The 25,906-nt window shown below is 40.9% G+C and overlaps 2 protein-coding genes across 3 annotated transcripts; one reads left to right on the top strand and one right to left on the bottom strand.

The window, feature by feature from the left end:
• The first annotated feature begins 11,200 nt into the window (after positions 1–11,200).
• On the top strand, positions 11,201–15,726 carry LOC112300636 (haptoglobin). Its single transcript, XM_024555907.3, has 5 exons — positions 11,201–11,273; positions 12,627–12,709; positions 13,002–13,103; positions 13,811–13,885; positions 14,806–15,726. The coding sequence occupies exons 1-5, from the start codon at positions 11,269–11,271 to the stop codon at positions 15,582–15,584; spliced, it is 1,044 nt and encodes a 347-aa protein (XP_024411675.1). The 5' UTR covers positions 11,201–11,268; the 3' UTR covers positions 15,585–15,726.
• Positions 15,219–25,746, bottom strand: TXNL4B (thioredoxin like 4B). 2 transcript variants are annotated; one of them, XM_024555909.4, is made up of 4 exons: positions 25,522–25,731; positions 22,755–22,924; positions 21,254–21,405; positions 15,219–19,644 (listed from the first exon to the last, which is right to left on the bottom strand). In XM_024555909.4, exons 2-4 carry the CDS (start codon positions 22,884–22,886, stop codon positions 19,479–19,481), a joined length of 450 nt encoding a protein of 149 aa, XP_024411677.1. In that variant the 5' UTR covers positions 22,887–22,924; positions 25,522–25,731; the 3' UTR covers positions 15,219–19,478. The 2 variants fall into 2 exon arrangements, with proteins under 2 accessions (XP_024411677.1, XP_053771536.1); XM_053915561.2 differs by lacking the exon at positions 22,755–22,924 and having other exon boundaries at positions 25,522–25,746.
• Between the last annotated feature and the right edge of the window lie 160 nt (positions 25,747–25,906).

Genomic DNA, 25,906 nt, shown 5'->3' with positions numbered 1-25,906 from the left:
TTGAGTTGCATGAGTTCTTTATATATTTTAGATATTAACCCCTTATTAGGCAGGTGAGTTGCACATACTTTCTCCCATTCAGCAGGCTGCCCTTTCATTTTGTTGATGGTTTCCTTCACTGTGTAAGAGCTTTTTAGTTTGATGTAGTCCCATTTGGGGTTTTTTTGCTTTTTTCCTTGTATTAGGAGTCAGATAAAAAAAAACTGGTAAGACCAATGTCAAGTAGCTTACCATCTAGGTTTTCTTCTAGGAGTTTATGGTCTCAGATCTTTGATTCAAGTCTTTAATCTGCTCTGTGTTAATTTTTGTACATGCTATAAGATAGTGGTTGCATTTCATTTCTTTGTTGGTAGTTTTCCTGACACCATTTATTGAATAGACTGCCTTTTCCCCATTGCATATTCTTATATCCTTTGTAGTAAATTAACTGACCATGTATGCATAGGTTTATTTCTAGGCTCTGTATTCTGTTGCATTCATTTATGTATCTGTTTTTATGCCACTTCCATACTGTTTTATCTCTATAGCTTTGTAGTATAGTTTGAAATCAGAAATTTAAAAAAAAACTTAAAATATCGGGGAGTTCCAGCCAAGATGGAGGCATAGGTAGAAATGCTTTGCTTCCTCACACAACCAGAAGAAGGGTAACAGCCAATCTAAAAACACTAAAAAACCAGAAGTGCCAGAAAATCAAACTGCATGGAACTCCAACAACCAAGGAATTAAATAAACATTCACCCAGACCAGTAGGAGGGGCTGAGATGGGAGATGGGCAGCCAAGAGGATGACGGGGCAAGGTGGCAGAATGTGTAGGCAAGGCAGGGCTGGCTGAACGAGAAACTAAAGACTTAAAGCTAGCTGTAAACTACTGTGGAGGTTGCCACGGTGGGAGAAACTCCCAGTATCACATGAGAGAGTTCATTGGAAAGTGGGGCTAGAGCGGAGCAAATTAGCCATATTGTTCCCTCTCTGACCCCTCCCCTACATACAGCACTACAATGCAGCAAAGAGAATTGCCTCACCCTGGCGAATACCTAAGGACCCGGCCCCTCACAACATAACGGTTGTGCCGAGACGAAGAAATATGGCTCTGAAAGAACCGATAAAAACTCCAGAAGAAGAGCTAAGCGATGAGGAGATAGCCAACCTATCAGATGCAGAGTTCAAAACACTGGTAATTAGGATGCCCACAGAACTGATTGAGCTTGGTTGCAAAATGAAGGAACAAATGAAGGCTACCCAAAGTGAAATAAAGTAAAATTTACAGGGAAGCAACAGTGAAGGGAAGGAAACCGGGACTCAAATCAATGATTTGGAACAAAAGGAAGAAATAAACATCCAACCAGAACAGAATGAAGAAACAAGAATTCAAAAAAATGAGGAGAGGCTTAGGAAACTCTGGGAAAACTTTAAGCGCTCTCATATCAGAATCATAGGGATGCCAGAAGGAGAACAAGAGCAAGAAGTTGAAAACTTATTTGAAAAAATAATGAAGGAAAACTTCCCCAATCTGACAAAGGAAATAGACTTCCAGGAAGTCCAGGAAGCCCAGAGAGTCCCAAAGAAATTGGACCCAGGGAGGAACACACCAAGGCATACCATCATTAAGTTATGCAAGGTTAAAGATAAAGAGACAATCTTAAAAGCAGCAAGAGGAAAGGAGAGAGTTACCTACAAAGGAGTTCCCATAAGACTATCATCTGATTTCTCAAAAGCAACCCTGCAGGCAAGAAGGGGCTGGAAAGAAGTATTTGAAATCATGAAAGGCAAGGACCTACATCCAAGATTGCTCTATCCGGCAAAGCTATCATTTAGAATGGAAGGGCAGATAAAGTGCTTCCCAGATAAGGTCAAGTTAAACGAGTTCATCACTACTAAGCCCTTATTATATGAAATGTTAAAGGGATTTATCTAAGAAATAGAAAAAGATAAAAAACTATGAACACTAAAATGACAACAAACTCAAAACTATCAACAACCAAACCTAAATAAAACAAAAACTAAGCAAATGACTAAAACAGGAACAGAATCAGAGTAATGGAGATCACATGGAGGGTTTTCAGTGGGGATGGGCAGGAGAAGGATTGCAGGGAAAGGTATAGAGAGTAAGAAACATGATTGGTAGGCATAAAATAGATGGGGAGAGGTTAAGAATGGTATAGGAAACAACGAAGTCAAAGAACTTATATGTACAACCCATGGACATGAACTAAGGTGGTGGTGGGGATGCTGAGGGGTTGGGTGGTACAGGGCAGAGAGGGGATAAATGGGAGGGAAAAAAAGGGAAAACTGTAATAGCATAATCAATAAAATATACTTTAGAAAAACCCTGAAAATATCAGTATGTATGTCTTCCAGTGGCCCAGTTTTCGACAAGAGAATTGCTAGCACTAAGGAAGTACAGTTGGAAACCAATGCATGTGTTCCAGGCACAGCAGGGTGTCATAGTCCCTGGTCCTCGATGACTGAGGAAAAGGGAGAGAACCTAGAAAAAGGTGTAATAGAAATGTGTTTGTTTAATATTCTTATCCAAACTGAAATTTTGAACAATATGTGCTGTTCCTAATTCAACATTCTATTACTCACTGTGTTCTAAGGTCATGTACATCCCTGGGAAAAATCCAGTGGTTCTCTTTCCATGGCTGCTCAGTCATTTATGACCACAATATTTCATCAATTTTGAGATACTGATCATTTCTCCATTTTTAGCACCTCTGAAATTGAGATGCATCTTACATTGATGGCATCTTAAGAATTATTTTAGAGTTTAATTGCCAAAAATTTTTCTTTCATATAATTCATAGCCTATTAGATTTAATGAAATATGGCAGCAGTTCCCAAACTTTGCTGCACAGAATCACCTGGCTATCTTCAAAAATTACTGATGCCTGGCATCCACCCCCACTCATTCTGATGTAATAAGGTTGGGGTATGACCTGGGGATCAGGGTTTTTCATAGCTCTCAGGCATTCTAAAATACAGCAAAGTTTGTTTGGGAAGTGTTAAAATACAGTATTTCTTCAAAACTATTTCTTCAAGCTTTTTTCAACTCCTAGATTTCATGGACAGCATCCTTTTACAGATTCTGCTTATTATAATTGGCATACTCCCCTGTTTCAATTAATGATGTCTTTCCAACTGCACCCACTAAGTCATTCTTCATATACTCATTAGAATGTCAGCTCCAGGCCCTGGCTGGGTTGCTCAATAAATTAGAGCATCATCTTTACATGCTAAAGTTGTGGGTTTGATCCCTGGTCAGAGCACATACAAGAATCAACCAATGAATGCATGAATAAGTGGAACAACAGAATTGATTTTTTTTTCCTCTCTCTCTGTCTTTCTGTCCCTTCCTTTCTTTGAAATCAATAAATAAAGTCATATCCACATGCTAGCAATAGATTTAAAAAAATACTTATGAGTTAGAACACTTATATGTAAAGTACATGACAAAAACAACACAAAGGAGGAGAGCACTTGAGATCTTACTCCCTGGCATATGTTGTCAGTTTGGCTCAAATAAGTTCTTAATTAAATGTAAATAAAAACATATGCCACAAAACACTAACCAAAGCAAAGTTGGTATATCTTGAGTAATATTAAACTGAGAGAATTTGTGGCAAGAAGGATTATTAGATACAAATAAGGACATTTCATAACGATAAAAAGCCAATTTAAAAAGACATAATAAACCTCAATTTGTATGTACCTAATAAAAATAACTCAAAGAAAAAATAGAATCCACAATCCTTCTTTCAGTCACTAATTCAAAAAGCATGAAAAACATCAGTAGGGATATAGAAGACTTGAACAGCACAATGAACAAACTCAACCTATTAACATATCATAGAACACTACACTCGAGAACTGTTGTCTTCTCAAGAACACATGGAAACACTTATTCAAACAGGCCATGTGCTAAGCCATGAGGCAAGTCTCAGTAAATTTCAAAGGAAGCATATTCTCTGACTACTGTGCAATTAAACTAGAAATCAATAATAAAAAATAAATTTAAAATCTCTAAATATTTGGAGGTTAAACAACATACATCTAAATAAATCACAGAACAAATAAGACATAATATGAAAATTAAAAAACATTTTAAACTGAAAAAAATTAAATATATTAAAGCTAATGGGATATAGGTAAAACAGCATACAGGGAGAAATATATAGTTTAAAATGAATGTATTAGAAATAAAAAATTAAAATTGATATGTTACTACTTTAAGAAGATCAAAAAAGAAAAAAATGAAAGCAAGTTTAAAAAAAGGAAATAATAAAGATAAAAGTGAGAATCACTGAAGTAGAAAGGAGACAAACAATAGGGGAACTCAAGTAAGGCAAATGTTTGAATTTTGAAAAGATTAATAAAACTGATAGATTTCTAGCAAGATTTTTCAAGAAAATAAAGGAAACACAAATTATCAATATCAGGAATGAAAAGGGGAGCATCACCATTAATTTTACTTATATTAAAAATATAATAAAGTGCCCTGGCTGGTGTGGCTCAGTGGATTGAGTGCCGGCCTGCGAACAAAAGGGTTGCCAGTTGGATTCCCAGTCAGGGCACTTGCTGGGTTGCAGGCCAGGTCCCCAGCTTGGGGTACACCAGAGGCAACCACACATTGGTATTTCTCTCCCTCTCTTCTCCTTTCTCTAAAATTAAATAAAGTCTTAAAAAATATATAATAAAATAGTGTTGGGAAGAGCTTTGTGATAGTAAATTTGATAACTTCATTGAAATGGGCAGATTTCTATACAAACATAACCTACCACTAGAAAAGAACAGAAAATCCAAATAGTCTTTTAAATAAATTGATCTGATATTTAAAATCTTAACACAAGAAAATTATAGACTTATCTGGCTTCACTGGCAAATTCCTTCAAATAATTAAGAAAGAAATAATATCAATCTTTCACAAACTCTTTTATGTAATAGAAAAATAAAAAACACTCCCAAACTTGCATTAGGAGATCAATATAACCTTAATAGGAAATCCTGATAAGGAAATTACCAAAAAAAGAAAAAAAGAAAATTATAGACCAATACTTCTCATGAACTCAGATGGAAAAGTTCTAAAAAATGATCAGCAAATCAAACCCAGCAATATATAAAAATTATACTATATCATGAGAAATTTAAGATTATTCCAGAAATGTAAGGTTGGTTTACCATTCAAAATTTATCAATTTAATTCACCACATTAACAGAAAAAATGGATGTTTGTAATGGATAAAGAAAAAGCATTTAACACCTCTTTATGTTTAAAAAATATTTAGGCAAACTGGGAAAAGAAAGAAACTTCCTTAATCTGATAAGGGATATTGACAAAAAACTAAGTCGACAGTGTACAGATGATGTTTTGTGGAATTTTTCTCCTGAAACCTGTATAATTTTGTTAACCAGTTTCACATCAATATATTCAATAAAAAGAAGAGAAAAACAAAACAAGTCTACAGTAACATAATCTTAAGAAACTTTAAATTCTTCCTCCCTCCCTGAGTTTGGGAATAAGACAAGGAAGCCCACTCCCCATTTATATTTAAGATTGTAATGAAAATCTTAGTGCAATAAGGTGAGAAATAGAAATAAAAGCTATAAAGTTTAGAAGAGGTAGAAGTGCCATTATTTGCAGACAACAAAATTGTGCACCAAAATGTTTAGAACATTAATCAAACTATTAGACTTCATTAGAGAATTTACTAACATGGCTGAATAGAAGGTCAATATACAAACATCAGTTATGGTTTTCTGTATTAGTAATAAATAATTAACAATTTAATGAAAATATTTACAATTGCATAAAGTCAATAGTTAGGAATAAATTTAACGAAAGAGATTGCAAGAGATCCATTCTAAAATGTACAAGGCGGAGAACCAAGATGGCGGCGTAGGTAGACACACTGCGCCTCCTCCCACAACCAGAACTGACAGAGAATCGAATAGCAAGGGGGACCAACACCAAGGAAATAGAAAATAAACATTCATCCAGACTGGTAGGAGGGGCGGAGACGGGCACTGGGGTGGAGAGGACTCGCGTGGTTGTGGCGGGACTGAGACTGGCGGAGTGTGGGACAAATGGCGCAGGCAGTCCGAGCACTATCAGACCCTGTGGCCCCACATTTGCACAGATAAACCCAGAGGGCCGGACTCAGAGTGGCGGAGAGTGGGGCAGGCAGAGCAGCGGGTAGCACCCCGCGGCACCACATTTGCCCACAGATAAACCGGACGAATGGCGGGGAGCGAAGCAGACCACGCAACCCAGGGCTCCAGCATGGGGGAAATAAAGCCTCAAACCTCTGATTGAAAACGCCCGTGGGGGTTGGGGCGGCAGCAGGAGAGACTCCCAGCCTCACAGGAGAGGTTGTTGGAGAGACCCACAGGGGCCTGGAGTGTGCACAGGCCCACCCACTTGGGAACCAGCACCAGAGTGGCCCAGTTTGATTGTGGGTAGTGGAGTGAAAGATTGAAAGCCGGAGGGGAGTGAGGCGGGCGCCATTGCTCCCACTCGGCCCCTCCCCCACATACAGCGTCACAGCGTAGCAACCAGCGCAACCCCGCCCCGGTGAACACCTAAGGCTCCGCCCCTTAAAGTAACAGACTCGCCAAGACAAAAAAAAAAAAAGAAAAAAAAGAAAAAAAAAAGGCCCAAATGACAGAACACTTCAAAGCTCCAGAAAAAATACAACTAAGCGAGGAAGAAATAGCCAACCTATCGGATGCACAGTTCAAAGCACTGGTTATCAAGATGCTCACAGAATTGGTTGAATCTATTCGAAAAGTAGATGAAAAAATGAAGCCTATGCTAAGAGAAACAAAGGAAAATGTACAGGGAACCAATAGTGATGCGAAGGAAACTGGGACTCAAATCAACGGTGTGGACCAGAAGGAAGAAAGAAACATCCAAACAGAAAAGAATGAAGAAACAAGGATTCGGAAAAATGAGGAGAGGCTTAGGAACCTCCAGGACATCTCGAAACGTTCCAACATCTGAATTATAGGGGTGCCAGAAGGAGAAGAGGAAGAACAAAAAATTGAAAACTTATTTGAACAAATAATGAAGGAGAACTTCCCTAATCTGGCAAAGGAAATAGACTTCCGGGAAGTCCAGGAAGCTCAGGGAGTCCCAAAGAAGTTGGACCCAAGGAGGAACACGCCAAGGCACATCATAATTACATTACCCAAGATTAAACGCAAGGACCTACATCCAAGATTACTGTATCCAGCAAAGCTATCACTTAGAATGGAAGGGAAGATAAAGAGCTTCTCAGATAAGATCAAGTTAAAGAAGTTCATCATCACCAAGCCCTTATTATATGAAATGTTAAAGGGAGTTACCTAAGAAAAAGAAGATCAAAAATAGGAACAGTAAAAATGACAGCAAACTCACAGTTATTAACGACCACACCTAAAACCAAAACAAAAGAAAACTAAGCAAACAACTAGAACAGAAACAGAACCACAGAAATGGAGATCACATGGAGGGTTGTCAGTAAGGGAGTGGGAGCGGGAGAGGTGGGTAAAGGTACAGAGAATAAGTAGCATAGATGATAGGTGGAAAATAGACAGGGGGAGGGTAAGAATAGTGTAGGAAATGTAGAAGCCAAAGAACTTGTAAGTATGACCCATGGACATGAACTATAGGGGGGGAATGTGGGAGGGAGGGGGTGGGCAGGATGGAGTGGAGTGAGGGGGGGGAATGGGACAACTGTAATAGCATAATCAATAAATATATTTAAAAAAAAGACTAGTATTCAGAATATCTTTTAAAAAAAACTCTTAAAAATCAACAAGAAAAAAATATAGAAAACATCTAAATGGACCGATAAGAGTATAAAAAATGCTCTGTATATGATTTGATATCCAGGAAAAGCAAATTAAAGCCATTGTTCAGAAGTTTATACTCCAGAATGGCTAGAATTAAAATGCGCTGGCAAGGACATGGAGCAACCACAACTTTGATATATTGCTGATCGGAGTGTGTATTAGAGAACTGTTTGGCAGTATCTATTCAAACTGAACATATACCTACCATATAATATAACAAAGTCTTTATCCGTGAGGAACGAGTGCATGGGTCTACCAAAAGACGTGCAAGAATGTTCATCGGAGCTTTATTTGTAACAGCCCCAAAGTGGAATCAGTTCAAACATCTATGACAGGAGAATGGATAAATCAATAGTGGTTTATTCATACGATGGAATACTTCTTAGCAATAAAAAAAGACATAAACTAATGTGACAACATGGATGATTCTCATAGACATAATGATGGGCAAAAGAAGCTGGAAACAAAGAACAGCTACTATTTCATTCTATTTATATAAAATTTAAGAACAGGCAGAACTATTGTTTTTTTTTAAAGAGTTTATTTATTTTTAGAGACGGAGGAAGGGAGGGAGAGAGAATAGGGGAGAAACATCAATGTGTGGTTGCCTCTCATGCACCCCCTACCGGGGACCTGGCCTACAACCCAGGCATGTGCCCTGACTGGGAATTGAACTGGCGACCTTTGATTCGCAGGCTGGCTCTCAATCTGTTGAGCCACACCAGCCAGGGCCAGGCAGAACTATTCTATCACGATAGAGGTCAGCATAGTAGTTATTTGGGGGGTTATTTAATTAAAGTTGTAATTTTGATGTGGTCGTGCGAGGAGGTGTGCCATGTTTACCTATGCCACCAACTTGAAGTTCAAGAAGTTCAATATTTTATGTTTTTAGTAAATGATGCTACATCAATTGTATATCAATATGGAATAAAGTGAGCCTGGCCTCCTATGTCACTTTCCTGTTTGTATGTAAGATGTTTATAACAGACAAATTAGAGTAATCTTAAATTCCCAACAGTGAGAAAGTAGTTAAAGTATATATGTTACATTTTAAGTTAAATATAACATGGCATTAAAAAAGTTTTGAAGAGGTTTTCTATAACACAAGACTTGCCTATAACATGGGGTGAAAAGGGCAGACCACAGAAATCCTGTATGAAGGATGGTAAAAACTCTACAAAAGTGTGTACAGAGAAAGCCCTGAAGGAAGTAACACTAAAGTGTTCATAATGGTTATTTGTTGTCTTTGGTTGGTGTAAAGATGGTGTAAAACAGTAAAGATGTTTATTTACTGTTTTATTTCTTGAATTTTTTATTGTGATAAAGTACATAGTACAAAATTTCTGCCTTTAACAATGCTTAAGTGTATAATTCAATGGCATTAATTACATTCAAAATGTTGTGTAACCATCACCACTGTTTCCAAAAGTTTGCATCACCCTAAACAGAAACTTTGTACCCATTAAGCAATAACTCCCCATTCCTGCCTCCCTCTAGCCCTGGTAACTGCTTAACTTCTTTCTTTTTTTATGAATTTGCCTTGTCTAGCTATTTCATAGAAGTGGAATCATACCATACTGTCTTTTTATGTCTGGTTTCTTCTTTCACTTAGCATAATGTTTTCAAGGCTTTTCATGTGGCAGTGTGTATCAGAGCTTCCTTTTTACAGGTGAATAATATTCCACTGCGTGTATGTGCCACATTTTGTATATCCATTCATTTGTTGAAGGACACTTGGATTGTTTCCACCTTTTGGTTACTGTGAATCATGCCACAAAGAACACTGGTGTACAATGATCTGTCTAAGTCTCTGTTTTCAATATTTGGGGTATAGACCTAGACGTAGAATTGGTGGGTCATATGGCAATTCTATGATTAGCTCTTTGAGGAACTATTCAACTCTTTTCCATCGAAACTATTATATTTTACATTCCCTTGAGGAGTGTATGAGAATTTCCATTTTTCTACATTTTGGTCAACACTTTAAAACAATTATAGCCATTTTAGGAGGTGTCAAGTGGTGTCTCCTTGTGGTTTTGATTTGCATTTCCCTAATGACATTTTCCAGTGATGTTGAGCATCTTTTCAGGTTCTTATTGGCCATTTGTATATCTTCTTTGGAGAAATGTCTGTTCAAATAACTTGCCCACGTTTTAATTGGGTCGTTTGTCTTTTTGTTGTGGTAGGAATTCTTTACATTAAATCCTTGTCAGGTATATGATTTGCAAACATTTTTTCCCATTCACAGACTGTCTTTTCACTTTCCTGATATTGTCCTTGGATGCATAAATGTTTTTAATTTTGATGAACCGATTTATCAATTTTTCCTTTTGTTGCTTGTAATTTTGGTGTCATATCTAAGAATCCACTGCCTGGTTTTGCTTGGTTCCGAGCTCTAAAACAGTGGTGTCATTCTGAAAGTAATCTTCTAAAACTTGCAGTTTTCTTTCAAAATTGGGCTGATGACATTATCCAGGTTCTTTCTTAGTTCACTCACTTCCACGGCTGCATAATATTCTGTGATAGGCCTGTACCACACATAATTTCCTCACTCCCTGATTAATGGACGTGTGTGTTGTTTCTAGTTATTGTGGTATTACTTCAGTGCCACCATGAATATCCCAGTGATTCTTTTGTACACGGCAATTTTAGAACCATTTACCTTTTTTTAATGAATAAAGCAATCTTTTCTTTAGTTGCTATTAAATTTCAGTTGAATAGTAATTGGGATAAACAGGTGCAGACATTTGGCTGAAGCATATAAATTTTTTCTTCTGCCTACATGGATTGATACTGACTATAAAACCATAAGAACTACTGACATTGAGTACGGCGTGTGCCAGTCTACACTCTAGCTTTAATCATTTTGTGTGATTTCTTGCGAAGAGCAATCAGAGAAGATACAATAAATACATCGTACTGATTTCAGGTTGGAGAGCTTTTAAGCAATAGGGAAATGTCAACACAAGATAGGGGAAATGATTGTGAAAAGGAAATGCTTTCTTTAGAGCCCCATCTCAGCCAGGTTGCAGGAGTGTTTATAAGGGGTTTGAAAATAACCCAAAGAAGGGCTTTTTTTTCAGTGCTGAATACCGTCCAAAATAAAGAGATAGAGATTGATGGTTCCTCCTCCAGCCCTGCACAGTGGCTGATTTCGGGAAGCTCTTTGGCAGCTACCTGGGGTCATGATGTGACCAGGTTTCTTTGGGGTTTGTAAAAGAACACCAGGGAAAACTCAAGTGTGAAGCAAGAGCTCGACTCTTAACAGGGATGTTTGTGGTTTTGTTACTGGAAAATGCTAGTACTTTAACAAGGCCAAAGTTGTGTAGACACAGGAATTACGAAATCAGGAGGGGGTGGGGTGAGATGTGACAGGCATAAAAGCATCCGCAGGCTCACCCCACAGCACTGCTCTTCCAGAGGCAGGACGAACCAAAGATGCGGTGAGTCCACAGCTCTGCTCACACTGCCTCCCTTTCTCTTGTTCTTTATCTCATCCTTCTTTGCATACATCTGTTACGTACATGACAGCCCAGGTATAGGAGAAGCCTACAGAACAGGTGCAAAAGTATAACAACAAAAAACCAGGACAAATGGGCTATGTTGAATCCTCCGCTGTTCTGCATCCATAAGAGAGAATACTTTCAGATACTGCTGTCTTTGCCGGGAGATGTGACTTACTCTAAGGAATATCTTGTTTTCCTTGAGGTTATGAAGTTTTCATCTTTGTAGAAGATGACACCAGGTTCCATGGTAGGCTTCCTGGTAGTTTAAATATATTTATTGGTTTTTTTCTTTTTAGAAATGTATAATAAAAAAGACCAAAAGTGACATATCTGGGGGACACAATTCAGGCACTTAGAGTTTATCAAAATAAAAAGATTTTTTGAAATGTGGAAGTAGCAAGACTAGAAACTTAGCCGAGCAACTCTGAATGGCTGACACCTGTCAGCTGATGACTAACTGGTAAGTGTGGCCCGTTCATCGATGCTGCATCCAGTCAGGCTTTCAGGAAGCCAGTTATCTTCCAGGTAGCCTTCTGGCACTTTGGGGCTTAATACACCATTTCTTTTTTTAAGATTTTTTTAAAAAAGTATTGCTTTTATAGAGAGAGGGAGGGAGAGAAGGAGAAGGGGGAAGAGAGCGGGGTGGAGAGAGATTTTGTTGTTCTACTTATTTATTTATTCATTGGCTGATTCTTCTACGTGCCCTGACCAGGGATCGAACCCACAACCTTGGCGTATCAGAAGACGGCACCCTAACCAACTGAGCTGCCTGGCCAGGACTGATACACCATTTCTTGAAGCAAATTATCATAAAATAAAAGAAACAACTACATGAGTACTTTAAATGAAATATTTAAAAAACTTTTTTGTATGGAAAATTTTGAAAAGTAGAGAGACTAGCACAGTAAACCTCCACATTCCACCAAGTTTTTCACATTTTATTCTCAGTGTCCTTGTAGTCCAATACTTTGGGTAGACCAAGGGAAGTTTCTCTTTGCTGGAGAGCTCATATATTATTACTAGTTTAATGATTCCTTAATGCTGCCAGAAACTGAGGCCCACACACCTGTGTACCTTCCTCTGTTGGTGGTTCCTCCCTGAAGCTCATGCAGAATGCCCAGCAGCATAGAGCTTGCTGGGCCTGCATGTACTGGGAAGCTGCAAAGTATGTATCTGGTGGGTCGTAGCTCTTCCATGTGGCTGTTTTCCTTCCTGGCTGCCCCTTGGGAGGTGTATGTGTTGTGAAGCAGGGAGAGGAGCTTGGCATTCCTTCCTGTTTTCTCTTTGCAGTACCTTGGGAGCTGTTGTCACCCTCCTTCTCTGGGGTCAGCTCTTCGCAGTGGACACTGGCAACGAGGGTGCAGGTAATACAGGTAGGTCTTTGGGTTTGGCAGGAGCTGTACATCGCAGCTCTGTTGTGTCTGACCCTATCAGATCTGCACCCTCTCTTCAGGAAGACCCAGATCCCCTCTTCTCATCCTAATCTCTGCTGTTTCAATACTATGAAGAGCACTGGGGAGCCAGCCAGAAATAAGACTGCCCATTCCTTGGCTTCCGTCTGGGGTGTAGGGGGGTTGACATGCACAGCAGCTTCCTCTTATCTTTTTGTGGGTATTTGGGAGCAATTTCTGAATGTTAACCTCCTCTTCCTGTTTTTCTTTGCAGATGACAGCTGCCCAAAGGCCCCTGAGATTGCAAATGGCCACGTGGAGCACTTGGTTCGCTATCAGTGTAACACCTACTACAGACTGCGCACTGAAGGAGACGGTAAGACCTGGACAAGAGTCCCTGTGTCTTCCCCCTCCTGGCATTTCCATGATGGATGCAGCCAGGGGTGACTGGCTAGGAAATTCACATGTTATCCTTGGAGCCGGGAGATGTAGATTCTAATAAGGGTTTTGTTACCAGTGCTGTGGCCTTTAGGGCAGATTAACTTTGCTCAGCCTCAAGTTTTGTCTTTTGTTAAGGGGAGGTGGTGCCATGTAACCTACTCGTCTTAGAGTGAGAGCTATATCTACAAAGAATGTGGCAAAAGAACGATGCTGATGGCGCTGACACTGATAGTCCTTACTTTAGTGAGTAGTGTGTTTCTGGCATTGTTCTAAGTGGTTTACATTTATTTGCTCACTTAGTCCTCACAACATCCCTCTACATAGATACTGTTACTACTATTTGCTGATGAGGAAACTGAGGCACAGAGAGGCAACCTGCTCAAGATCAGGTAGCCTGAAAGAGGAGGAGTGAGGGTTTGAGCCCTGACTCCTACCCTCTACTGCCTCACCATGACCACCACAAGCACAATTCTGTCCTGCTGGGCTTCACTGGTGCCCCCGGCACTTGGCTTCTAGTACAGTGCTCCCCCTTCCTCCTACTCCCCTGCCCCTTATCTTCCTTTGCCTTCTCTAATTCTTCTCTGCTCACGCTAAGTCCAGATTCAATTTCTCTTTTGGCTCATTTCTTTCCTTTGGCTTCAGGAGTGTATGCCTTGAACAGTGAGAAGAAGTGGACAAATAAGGCCATTGGAGAGAAGCTTCCTGAATGTGAAGCAGGTGAGAAGCCAAGGGCCCTGGGGAGCAGACCAAGGATAGGTGTTGAGGGTCCACTGCTCCAGCAGGTATCTTGGATAGAGTGTCCTAGAAGCACATCCCCATCCTACGTGGCTTTTACTGAGCATACAAAAGCCAAGATCAGGGACCAGGGAGAACCACAAATGGCCAGCGGAAAATTGAGCAGTTAAATGATGATTCCCCCAAAAAACTTCACTAAGGATCTTATTCATTTGGGCCTGCAGGGCATTGACTGAATCTACTGTGTACAGGGGCTCAGGAGACCTTATGCATACGGACAGCCTGCCCAGAGAGCCTAGGGTTAAGGGTAAAGCCAGCTCCAGAAAGAACAATCCATGGGAGCATGACAGGAGGCTGGAGGTGGATTAGGACTTCTACTTCTTGTTACTGGGAAGAGCTATTGCTCTCTCCTTTTCCCTTTTGGAACAAGAGGATTTGCCTACGCTCCTCTGCTATTGGTGTGGAACTGCTAACATGTCTTGTATTAACTGCAGGGTCAATAAAACCGGAGTTCTGGCCAATGCTGCTAGATCCCCCTTTATTCAGACAGAATGAGTTAGTATAGCTTCTTGCTGTTACAGTGAATTCCAGGGAATTGTGGACATGTCCTTGTTGTGATGAACTGTTTAAATATACATACAGCTCATCAGTCAGGATTTCAAAATCTCAGTTTCTTTTGTGAGTTTGGAAAGCAGGGACTAGAACTCTTAGTGATGTAAACAATTTACTGACTGTACACATTGGGAAGGAGAGGACGGACGGTAAGAGCAAAGTGTGTAAATGTTCCTGCCTCTGAAGAAATGAGTAATTTAGACAGCAATGATAGCCAAAGCTTTTACCCCTGCTCTCAGACTGGGAGATTCTCACGTTTCTGTTCATGACCCCCTTGCTCTCCTTGACAGTGTGCGGAAAGCCCAAGAACCCAGTGGATCAGGCCCAACGGATCCTGGGTGGATCGGTGGATGCCAAAGGCAGCTTTCCCTGGCAGGCTAAGATGATTTCTCACCATAATCTCACCTCGGGGGCCACACTGATCAATGAACAATGGCTGTTGACCACAGCTAAAAATCTCTTCCTGGGTCATGAGGATAATGCAAAAGCAAAAGACATTGCCCCTACTTTAAGACTCTATGTGGGGAAAACTCAGCTTGTGGAGATTGAGAAGGTGATTCTCCATCCTAACCACCTCCAGGTTGACATTGGGCTCATCAAACTCAAACAGAAGGTGCCCATTGATGAGAGAGTAATGCCCATTTGCCTGCCTTCAAAAGATTATGCACAAGTGGGACGTATAGGTTATGTGTCTGGCTGGGGGCGAAATTCCAACTTTAACTTCACTGAGCTACTGAAGTATGTTATGTTGCCTGTGGCTGAGCAGGATAGCTGTGTAACTCACTATGAAGGTAGCAGAGAGCCTGAAAAGAAGCAAGCGAAGAGCCCTGTAGGAGTGCAGCCCATACTAAATGAGCACACCTTCTGTGCTGGCCTGTCCAAGTACCAGGAAGACACCTGCTATGGTGATGCTGGCAGCGCCTTTGCCGTCCATGACGAGAATGATGACACCTGGTATGCGGCTGGGATCCTGAGCTTTGATAAGAGCTGTAGAGTGGCCGAGTATGGTGTGTACGTGAAGGTGCCCTCCATCCTGGACTGGGTTCAGAAAACCATAGCCGACAACTAATGCAGGGCTGAGTGGAAGCCCTTGCCTGAAAGCAAGATTTCACTCTGGAAGGGGAAACTGGATGGGAGTGGAGAGGACAAAACCTGGTGTGAAACTGATGGGTTCCAGCACTGCATGGGTGAAATAAAGAGCTTTCTTCTGACTCCTGTCTGTGCTATTTTTTTTTTAAAGCCTTGGACCTTTAAACAATTTTTATTTTATTTTTTTTCCATCACCACTTACACCCCCTATACCCTCTTCCATCTCCACACACCCTCTGCCTCCCCAGCCTTGGGCCTTTTTTATTTCTTACTTATGGTACAGCAGCAGCCAAGTGGCACAGAGTCTACTGGGAGTGTGGCAGAAAACACCAGGCCAACTGTAAATCCCTAAGGTGATACAAACTGTCTCACTGCGGGGGTCACACTCATTGACTGAGTGCCTACTGAGGCAGGCCTCAGAAATGTCATCATCATCGTTGTTTTACAGACAATGGAACAGAGACTTAGGGTTAAGTGATTTGCTTAAGGTTACACAGCTACTAAGCAGTGAAGCTGAACCTTGAACCTAGGTTTGTCTGAATACAGACCCTGAGGTTTTCACTGCATCCTTTTGCTTCTTCAAAGTGAATTAGTAGAAAGGGTGCAGACCTGGTGAGGAAGATGCTAGATCAGAGTGGGATGAAAACAAGTGTTTTGACACAGACGTTTGTGGTCCAATGCATCAGCACCTCAGAAAACAAAGTAAGATGGTGTAAAGGCAGGCTCTTTGGGCTTGCTGGGTCCAAATCACAGCTTGGCCATAAATTTGCCAAGTATTTTAAGTTCCCTGCCTACCAGTTCCCTGGTCTTTTCCATGAAGGGCTTAAGCCAGATGATCTTTATTTATTTTTAAAATCCTTACTTGAGGACATTTTTTTCATTGCTTTTAGAGACACAGGAAGAGAGAGAGGGAGAACATCGATGTGGGAGAGAAACATCAATTGGTTGTCTCTTGTAGGCTCCCCGACTGGGGATCAAACCTGCAACCTTTTGGTGCACAGGACGATGCTCCAATCAACTGAGCCACACCGGCCAGGGCTAAGCCAGATGATCTGTAAAGTCTCTGCCAAAAATAACATTCTGGGACTCAGTAAAGGAGTTATGAAGAATTTGCCTGTTTTAATACCTTTGAAGAATTCTTGTTCTTCCAGGGTCTCCTGGCACAACCTGCCATCACTTTGGCAAGTTACTGGCTCCTCTCAAACCTCACGAAGCTATTGGTATTGATTTCCTAGAGTGAGACAGATACAGAGCAGGAGGGCCATGGGCCAGGCAGCATGTCACTTCTTTAGCAGCCACTGACCTTGTTGCCAACAGAAGCTCAGTTCCATGCAGGGCAGCACTGTCATTGCAGCCCAGCCCCCTTGCCAGGTGCTTCCTTTCCCGGCCTTTTCTGCAGGGAGAGGAAGCATGCGACCTGGTTCTGACTAATGTGACACAGAAGGAAGGCTGCTGGGTGCTTTTGTGTACTTCACTGATGAAAGGAGAGGGTCACTCCAGGAATAAGACAAACAAAACCCTTTCATCACCACCTCCATTTTCTCCTCTCCCTCTGCTTTCATGGTACTCACGATGCATGGAACTGCAGCAGCCATCCTAGGACCCTGAGGCCACCAGCACTGGCATGAAGAATGACTATGCTGAGAAGGATAAAAAGAACCTGGGTCTCTGATGATGCTATTGAGCTACTGAGTTAACTAGATCTGCCTCCCTCCAGACTTCTATGAAAGAATAAAACATCTTCATTGCCTGTTACTGTTAGTTGGATTTTTTTGGTCACTCACAGCCTAAATCACACAGTACTTGCTGTGTCGTGAGTGCTCAGATACCGGCAAAATCTCAGAACTTGCATGCATAAAACTCTTAACTTCTTTCCTTCCAAGGACTTAAGGGAATGTTTCTCCAAAGTCCCGATTTATGTTTTGTTCCTATCTTAGTTACTTTCCATTCCAGAAGTATTTATTGAGTGCGTTTTTATGCTCTGCCCCATTTTAGATTCTATGTAAATACAAATGACTCCTGGATGGGAATAAAGGCTTCTTAGGGGAGGCAATGCAAGAGCCTTAAGGAAAATAGGAGGTACTCCTCTGGAAAATGGAAAGGGGAGGGCATTTCAGGAGAGAGCCCCAGGAAGAGGGAGGCCCCAGGACTTGGAGAAGGCAGGGAGTGTTCAGAGCCAGAGTGCAGTGTCCCCAGAGGGTGGGCTGGAGGTGCTGCTTAGAAGGAAGGCAGAGAAGATAAGTGACCTGAGAAAATGCCTAAGGTTTTCGCATATTTTTGTCCTGAGCAGTGACCAGAAGCCACTTAATACATCAGATAATTCTTCAACAAAACTTAAGGCTTAGGGTACTGCCAGAAGAAAAAGGTCTAACTGTATTGTAAGAGGCTTTTAAAAATGTGTTTGCATGAGCCCTGATCAGTGTGGCTCCCTTGGCTGGGCATTGTCATGCAAAGCGAAAGGTTCCGGTTCAATTCCTGGTTAGGGCACATGCCTAAATTGCCAGTTCGGTCCTGGGTCGGGGCCTGTACAAGAGGCAATCCATCGATGTTTCTCTCCTGCATCCATGCTTCTGTCCCTGTCTTTCTCTCTCCCAAATAAATAAATAAATAAATAGTTTGTACGATTTTTCAGTTTCTATTATCTCTTTCACAGATTCTAGGATATAGGACTAAGTGCTTCATGTTTCACTTGCTCTGACCTGTTGAACATTATCGATGGATCTGGAGCATGCAAGTGAGGAAAACTTCACAGCGAAGGCCAGAATCTGGTAAGGTGTTGATGACATCAGGAGGCTTTTACACCATGAGAAAGAGAGGCCGTACTTCGCCATGACAAGAAGGTATATTGGTGATGGGTCAGTGTACTGAAGGCTTACAGCAGAAAACAGTTTAGTTAACAAAAGAGCTTGCTGTCTGCAAGGGTTCTGGACCCTTTCTTCTGGGAGACCCTTAAGAGCAAGACCCTTATCTTTGTGAAATGGAACACTCAGATGGCTTGCTTGCATTGGCTCCTGTAAAGGGTAGGTCACTTCCAAGTGGGAAAAGCAGTCGCTATGCTTTCTAACAATGCTCCTATCTCTTTTTAGTCATGAGCTTTGAAGTAGTATTCTGTCGCAGGAAGAGGTGGAACTCTGACTTCTGGGAGAGCTCTGTTCCTATTTACTAAGGGTAGTTAATTCTTTTTTTTTTTAGCTCAAATTGGATGTTGGATGGTAAAGGTTCAAGTCTCACTTCCTGGGCTATTTAATAGCACAAAAGCTAGTAACTTTACAAACCAGGACACTGTTTTCAAAGTCTGAGCCAGAAGGCATGAAAATAAAGCAAACTTGCCTACTTTCAGTAGAGAATTATTCATTCTAAGAGAAACTGGGATAATTAGGACTGCAAGAAGAGAATACGAGGGATATCAATATGTGAGTGGAGGGATGGGGAAGGGTGAGGGTGAGGAAGAGGTGTGTGCGTGTGCACATATAGGGTAGAAAGTAAGTATTTTTGCTCTTTACATTTTACTTGTGTATCAAATAAACACAGTTAAATCAAATTGTACTAGCCAGTGTTTAGGAGAATTCTGTATTATGTTAAGGGACAAAGAAAAGCACAATATGGAGAAAAGTCAAACAAACCATGCAGAGAAGTTGATCCCGGTTGACTGGAGTGCTCTGAGGTTTGTGGGGAGAAAACACAGGCTTCCCAGATCATCATAGTCCCGGTGGGGTCTTCTACTCGGGGCCAGTATTTTCTATACGAGTCTCATCTCTCCTCCACTGGGACACTGAGCGTGTTTCCGAAGGGCTCCAGAAAAACAGCACAGCTGCATTCAGATACTGTTTCTCGAGATGGGCCTCTTTCTTCAACTTTGACAGTCGTTAATGTGCTAAATGTCTTGATAGAGAAGGTCGTATTTGGGAATATTCTTGGGATCAATAGGACTTTGGACAATAAGTTTTCCCCTCATTGCTCCTCGATAAATTACTTCAATCAAATCTATGAAGTCTTGTTTGGTTTTGAAACTTCCCACAAACTTAGTGTGATCTGGAGACCTAGACAGCGTAGAAGAGAAACAACCTTGCTCAGAACTTTTAAATAATTACGGGCTGAAGACCTTCAGGATAAACAACATGAACAGTAGCTCTTTTACTTTCTTCTTGTCAGGGAGACATCAGACCTAAGGCCCAACATTGATTTTTCCATTTGTGGTTACAGGGTGCATTTGATATATGACTAAAACCAGTGCTGGGGCCACTGGGATGGCCTGTAAGCCCTATCATAGGTATAAAACGCTTCTGTTCAAAATGTATTTTAACCACTTCTCAACTTATCAAGTAGAATTCCCCGAGTACTTGCATGGGCATAGTTTGTTTTATTGTTGTTGTGTTTGACTACGTCCTGTGCAAAGCCCTAGATACGGTCTCCAAGTTCCAGTCACTTCCATTTCAGTAGCGGGTATCAATTTTTTTTTCTTTTCTTTTGTTCTCTTTCCTTTTTATTATTTTGAACATCAAGTATGCTCAATGCAGAAATTTTGTAGACAGCCCCCCAAAAATCGCCAAATTTTGGTGTGTACATCCCTCCAATCACCTGCATGTACGTATACATGTGTGTCTCTGCGTGCATTTTTTACAATAATTGGAATTATACATAGTATTTTGCAGTGTGCTTTTTTCAACTAACATATCTTTTTTTCAAAGTTGTCAATCATGCATCTATAACATCAGAGGAAATTGGTACTTAGTATCCCTTTGTGGACATCCAAGTCCTAAGTATTTTGCTTCCTAAACAATGATGAGATAAGTATCCATGGAGCCAATTTTGTCCACTTTCAGGATTATTTTCCTTCAGATAAATTCCTGAAAATGCAATTGCTGTGTTAAAAATTTTACAAACTTTTAAGGTATTTGGTATGTTACATCACAAATCGTTCTCTGAAAAGATTGCACAAAATACTTACATCAACCATATTATAGGAGAACAAATACTTTTAGAACACTTAAAACACATAATATTTTATGCACTTGCAAACTGATAATGACAAAGCAGATACACAGGTCTAGACAAAAGGATATCTCAACTATGTAAGAGATAATAAGAATTAAGGATTTATTCAAAATAAATATTAAATACTGGGATGCTGACTGGATACAGTGGAAGGCATTGAAGTAGATTTCATGTTATGTATTCTTGACAGGCTTTGTTGAAGAATAAGTTCAACAAAAGAATAACTTCTTTCCTGCCAGAAGGCAGGAAACTTGGCGAGAGAGAAGCATGTCTTACTTTGCTGAAAGGAGCCCTTCTTTTATAATTTACAACTCACTAGTCCCAAAAGTTAAAGAACAATGATGTATTTTGTTTCAAATGAAATTCCTGGGAAACTTCTAAGAAAATGGTTCTATATTTTCTAGACTGAAGGATGGTTAGTGCTTCACAGCCTATACTATTCTTTCATTCTTAAGTAGGAAATTAAAATTTGCCAGTCATACCAGAACACTCTTTTTGCACCGAGTTTCACATAAAAAAATTAGAGTGCACCAATGGAGGAAATGGCACCCATAAAAGACTCACTGAGCAACCACTGCACACAAACAGGTAAGTTACCCAAACTGCTAAAAAGGAAACTTTCAGACTGTGATAGCTCATGTCAACCTAACTTACCCATAATCCACTTTCATATGTTGCCCATTGAAGAAAAACACAGTAGATGGAATGTAACTGATGTCAAAATAGTGTGTATAAACTGGAGTTTGGTCCACATCCACTAGATAAATAGCAGCCATTTTACTCAAGTCAGAAGAGGTCTTAGAAAGCTGCAAATGAGGAGAGAAATGTGGGTTACAATATGAAAGGTAGCTAATGTTTCCTCTGTGAAATGTTTTAATAGAATATTCTGTTTGAAAAAAATTCCTAGGCCAAGTATCTGGCCTGTTTTAGTTCCACATTAGAGATACAGTGTAACCTTATCATTCAGTCTGCATCACTGTTGGTAGGGTTATGAGAGGGCCCTGGATAAATTGTGTGAATATATTCCTTCATTTTTGGCTCTACTTTTGATTGTAAAGTTATTTTTGTAAACTTTTTATGGATCTATAACATCCATGCTCACTTAAAACAAAACCAAAACAAGTTATCAATATGTATTACAGGTATCAATATTCCCCCGAACCTCTTTCCTTCCAATCCCCACATAAATGATAGTTATACAAAAAACACCAAATACTTACATGGCACTTAGTATGTGCTAACTGTCCTACGTGCTTTCCACTTTTCACTTACTTAGTCCTTACAACATCCCGGGGGTACGCACTATCATAGCCTCCATTTGATAGATGAGGAAACCGAGACATAGGGAAGTAATTTGCCCCTGGTAACACAGCTCGTAGGCAGTCAGGCTTGGATTTGAACTCAAGCAGCTTGGCTTCAGAGCCTGTACTTGACCTGTAGGGGTAGTCCTTCCTCCCCACAGCTGAGGGTATATCCTCTGGCTCTTTTCCCCACAGGGTTAACACATCATACACTCATATTTAATCACAGCAAAGAGGATTCTTACACTCCATCCACCTAGTGATGTCAGCAATAGAAATAGTGGAATAGATCTTAGTCTTGGGGTAAGTCTCTTTCCATAACAGAGACAAGAATCAACCTACTCTATTCTGAGCTGCCCTCCTTATTTATCAGTGTGAAGATGGGTAGCAAAGTCGGAAATTATCATCAGGCACACACTGGAGCAGCATAGTAGTAAAGCATATTTGCAGCCAGAGAAAACAAAGTTCAAATCCCAGCCATGCAATTTAGTGGTCTGTGTCTGTGGGAAGTCTGACCTCTCTGGCATTCATTTCTCTCCTGGGGCTCAGTAATAGTAATCAACTGAGTGCTGTGAGCACTGAATCAGATAATGTCCATAGACACTTGTTCATAATGTTTCTGGTCTTTCATTGCCTTGTTGGCAAAGTAGAGCTTTGGCAGCTGCTAGTGGGAAGTACATCCAAGACAGATTCAGCACAATTACAGATTGAGGGGTTCAGCTCTTAGTGAAAGTGTAGTAACAATTGAACAGCTATATCCCACTCTGCCTGAGCTCTTGCATGCACTTTGCAGATGGTGAAGTGAGAATGTATAGATTTTTAATAAAAACCATTTATTTAAAAAATTCACTTACAATATCATCTAGCTGCAGACAGACAGGATCCTCGTCTCTCCCAAACCTGAGAACCAACACCTTCTCTGCAGTGCACTTTATTGCCTGGTCAACTTCTTTTTTGCTGGTCAGTTTGGGCAACAGGAAGCTCATCTTGAAATAATCCAAATACTAATCCCCCACTGTCAGTCCTGAAATAAAGTTCCAATGTTTAAAGGCAGATTAGGGGCATGAGTCTTCAATTAAAAATGAATTTAATTTTTGGAGTAGGTAATATACCTGTTTTTTCCCAGAGAGAAAAAGGGCTTCATACAACACTATCAGAACAGTAAAAGGAACACACTCAATGCACAGTCTTGTGGCAAGCTATGTCCACCTGTTTAAAAAGGAGCAATTGCAGGAAGGCTGACTGTGAAAAACCTCCCTCTGTCTCCCCTCAGCTGGCTTAGTCCCTACTGCCCCATTCCTCCCTACACACCAGGTAACTTTCTTTAGTTTCTCATGTATCCTCCAGAATTTTATTACATATTCACTAGAAAATACAAATATGCACTCCTGTTTTCTCCCTCTTTTACTCCCAAAATGTCCTTGCCAGTCACTGTCCCAGCAGAAAAAAAGATGACATCCTCAAATTTGGTAATTGGGGGGCTTCCATTAAGGCAGGGTATAGGAAAAGAGCAGGGTACAGTGCTATTCTCTGGGGTGAGTAACAGCGGGGCGCTGTTCCCACCTCTACACCTGAGAAGCCATGGGAGGGAGTAGTGATCAGAATTGTGTGGCAGAGATGGCTGAGTGGAGAAGGCTGCTGTATAGGATATCAGACTAGTTAGGGGATTCAGCCACTCTTCTCCCTCCCTCTGATCTCCTGCTAATGTTCCCACTGGCTGACTCCAACTGGAACCAGAGGGTAAGGGAGCTGTTGAGGTTGGTAAGCCTCCTGGTCCCAGAGCAGGCTAGAGAAGGAGGAAGAATGGATCTAGAGGGGCAAATGGCAGATGTCCAGAACACGTACAATGTCTTTACCCATTCTTGTACACTTTGCACTTTTTTACCTAACATATGAAGATCTTCCCATATCTCTATATAGAGAATTTACATATTCTTTGTCATGGCAGCATACTATCTCATGCATGTACCATAATTTTTAAAAAATTTTTTATTGTTGTACCATACTTTTAAAGCAGTCCTTTATTGAAGGACATTTGTATTATCATGAGTTCTGTCTTAAAAATTCTTGGTGCGTATCTTACGAGGTACACCTCATCACATGACAAGCAGATCCATTAGGTGTGTAAAAACCACACACACAAAAAATGGTAAAATACTGAGATAGAAGGGGCCTAATCCAACCTCCTTATTTTATGTATTAGTTTGCTTATAGTTACACTTCCACCTACAACGACTACAATCCAGGTCACTAACTTTTTAGTCTAGTGTTCCTTCTACTACATACAATAAGTTCCTGTTTATGTGATGAAGAAACTCTTTGATCAGCCCTGGCTGGTGTGGCTCAGTTGGTTGGAGCATCGCTGCATAACCAAAAGGTTGCGGGTTTGATCCCCGATTCCTGGTATGGGTACTGGTACAGGTATGTACGCAAGGCAGCCAATTGACACTTCTCTCTCACAACCAATTGATGTTTTCTCTCTCTAAAAAGCATTGAAAAAATGTCCTTGGGTGAGGATAAAAAAAGAAAGAAAGAAAAGAAAGTCTTTGATCAGGGAGCTTTGTTTTTAGATCCATCCACGAGAGACCCACTGAGATACTTGATTTTTTTGAATTCAGTACCAAAGGTGACTAATGCTATGAAAAGGGAGGATTACTTTCTGTGCTTTTTTGGTGAAAGTCAAATTTAAAGATATAAATTAATAAAGATTCATATAGGAAATGAAATTGTTCCAGTAATAGGGCATACTTTAAATAGGGAAGCTGATGGCCAGAAGGGGCCTCATCAAATGTGAGTGGCAGAACAAATTACTGATGAAAGGGAAGGTCAAGGAGAAGACGGATCTGTCCCACCACTATGATTCAAACAGAAACTCCCGCACGTTGCTGATAAAGAAGGGGAAGTGAGAGGAGGGCAAAGCTGTCAAAAGGAATGGCGGGGGAGGGGCACTGGATAAATGTTGGCAGGAGAGGGACGCCGCGACCACACCTAAGAAAATGTCCACAGCAAAGGAAAAAGAGAAGACACAAGATAGGTACAAATGGACAATAGTAAGCAAAAAAAAAAAAAAAGCAAATTAAAAATATATTTAAATAAACCATTAAATTGGCAGAGATTAAACAATAACGGAGAGTGTGAATGTAAGACAGGCATTCACAGTCCCTGCTGGAATTTAGAGGGAAAACTTTTCTTGAAAGAAAGCAATGTACGCAGCGTGATACATTATAGTCTAGGTACAAAATCTAACTGTAATATAAGTGTACGTATTTACAAAGAATAATAACTGGGAAGGAGTATCCCCAAACACCATCAGTGGCTAACTCTGCGTGTGAACAGACAGGTGAGTTTTATTTGCACTGCAGTGCGGGTCTCTATCTCTCCAAAACACTCGATATAGTTGACCCTTGAACAATGCAGGAGTCAGGGCGCCAAGGGCTCGCGCAGTCCAAAATTCACTGAGAACTTAGGTCGGCCGCCGCAGACCCGCATTCCCAAACCGTGGATGGAAAACACAGTTCACGCTTGAAACACCCGGTTTCAAACCGCGCGGTTCGAACCCTCTTTATTCAAGGGTCACTGATAAATTTTAATAATGCCTGTGTCAGGGAAGACCATACTTACACTTTATTTGTACAAATCGCCTCCTCTTTCTCTTCAACTTCAGACTGTCGACAACCGCGGTCTCTTTTCCACAGTCAGAACACTGGAAACTACTTTTTTCCGCCGGAAACGCCACGGGGACTTTAATCCAAAGCAACCCAGGGGCTGTTGCCTAGCAACCCCTGGCGGCACGCCTCAGGAGACAGAAACGGAAGAGGAAAGCGAAAACGCTCACGTGTAGTAGACGACGCAATTCAACAGCCCAATCGGCACGTTATTCCAGTCACGGTCTACTTCCCCCGGCTCCGACCGGAAGCTTTAGAATCACTTCCGCCCTTAGTAAACATGACCGACCTCTTGCCTTTTTTCCCCTCCCACCCTTTCAGGCTAAAGGCGGGGCCTCGCC

Source organism: Desmodus rotundus, chromosome 12 (assembly GCF_022682495.2).
Source record: "Desmodus rotundus isolate HL8 chromosome 12, HLdesRot8A.1, whole genome shotgun sequence".
Classification (NCBI taxonomy): domain Eukaryota; kingdom Metazoa; phylum Chordata; class Mammalia; order Chiroptera; family Phyllostomidae; genus Desmodus; species Desmodus rotundus.
This window is presented reverse-complemented; position numbering and strand designations above follow the sequence as displayed.

Bases quoted from the DNA above. Each gene is read 5' to 3' on its own strand.
- LOC112300636 (XM_024555907.3), top strand. The intron at 12,710-13,001 runs GTAGGTCTTTGG...TTTTCTTTGCAG, and splicing joins CGAGGGTGCAGGTAATACAG to ATGACAGCTGCCCAAAGGCC. The intron at 13,886-14,805 runs GTGAGAAGCCAA...TCTCCTTGACAG, and splicing joins GCTTCCTGAATGTGAAGCAG to TGTGCGGAAAGCCCAAGAAC.
- TXNL4B (XM_024555909.4), bottom strand. From the start codon at position 22,886: ATGAGCTTCCTGTTGCCCAAACTGACCAGCAAAAAAGAAGTTGACCAG. The intron at 21,406-22,754 runs GTAAGTGAATTT...CCTCATTTGCAG, and splicing joins GTCTGCAGCTAGATGATATT to CTTTCTAAGACCTCTTCTGA. The intron at 19,645-21,253 runs GTAAGTTAGGTT...TACGCTGTCTAG, and splicing joins CATATGAAAGTGGATTATGG to GTCTCCAGATCACACTAAGT.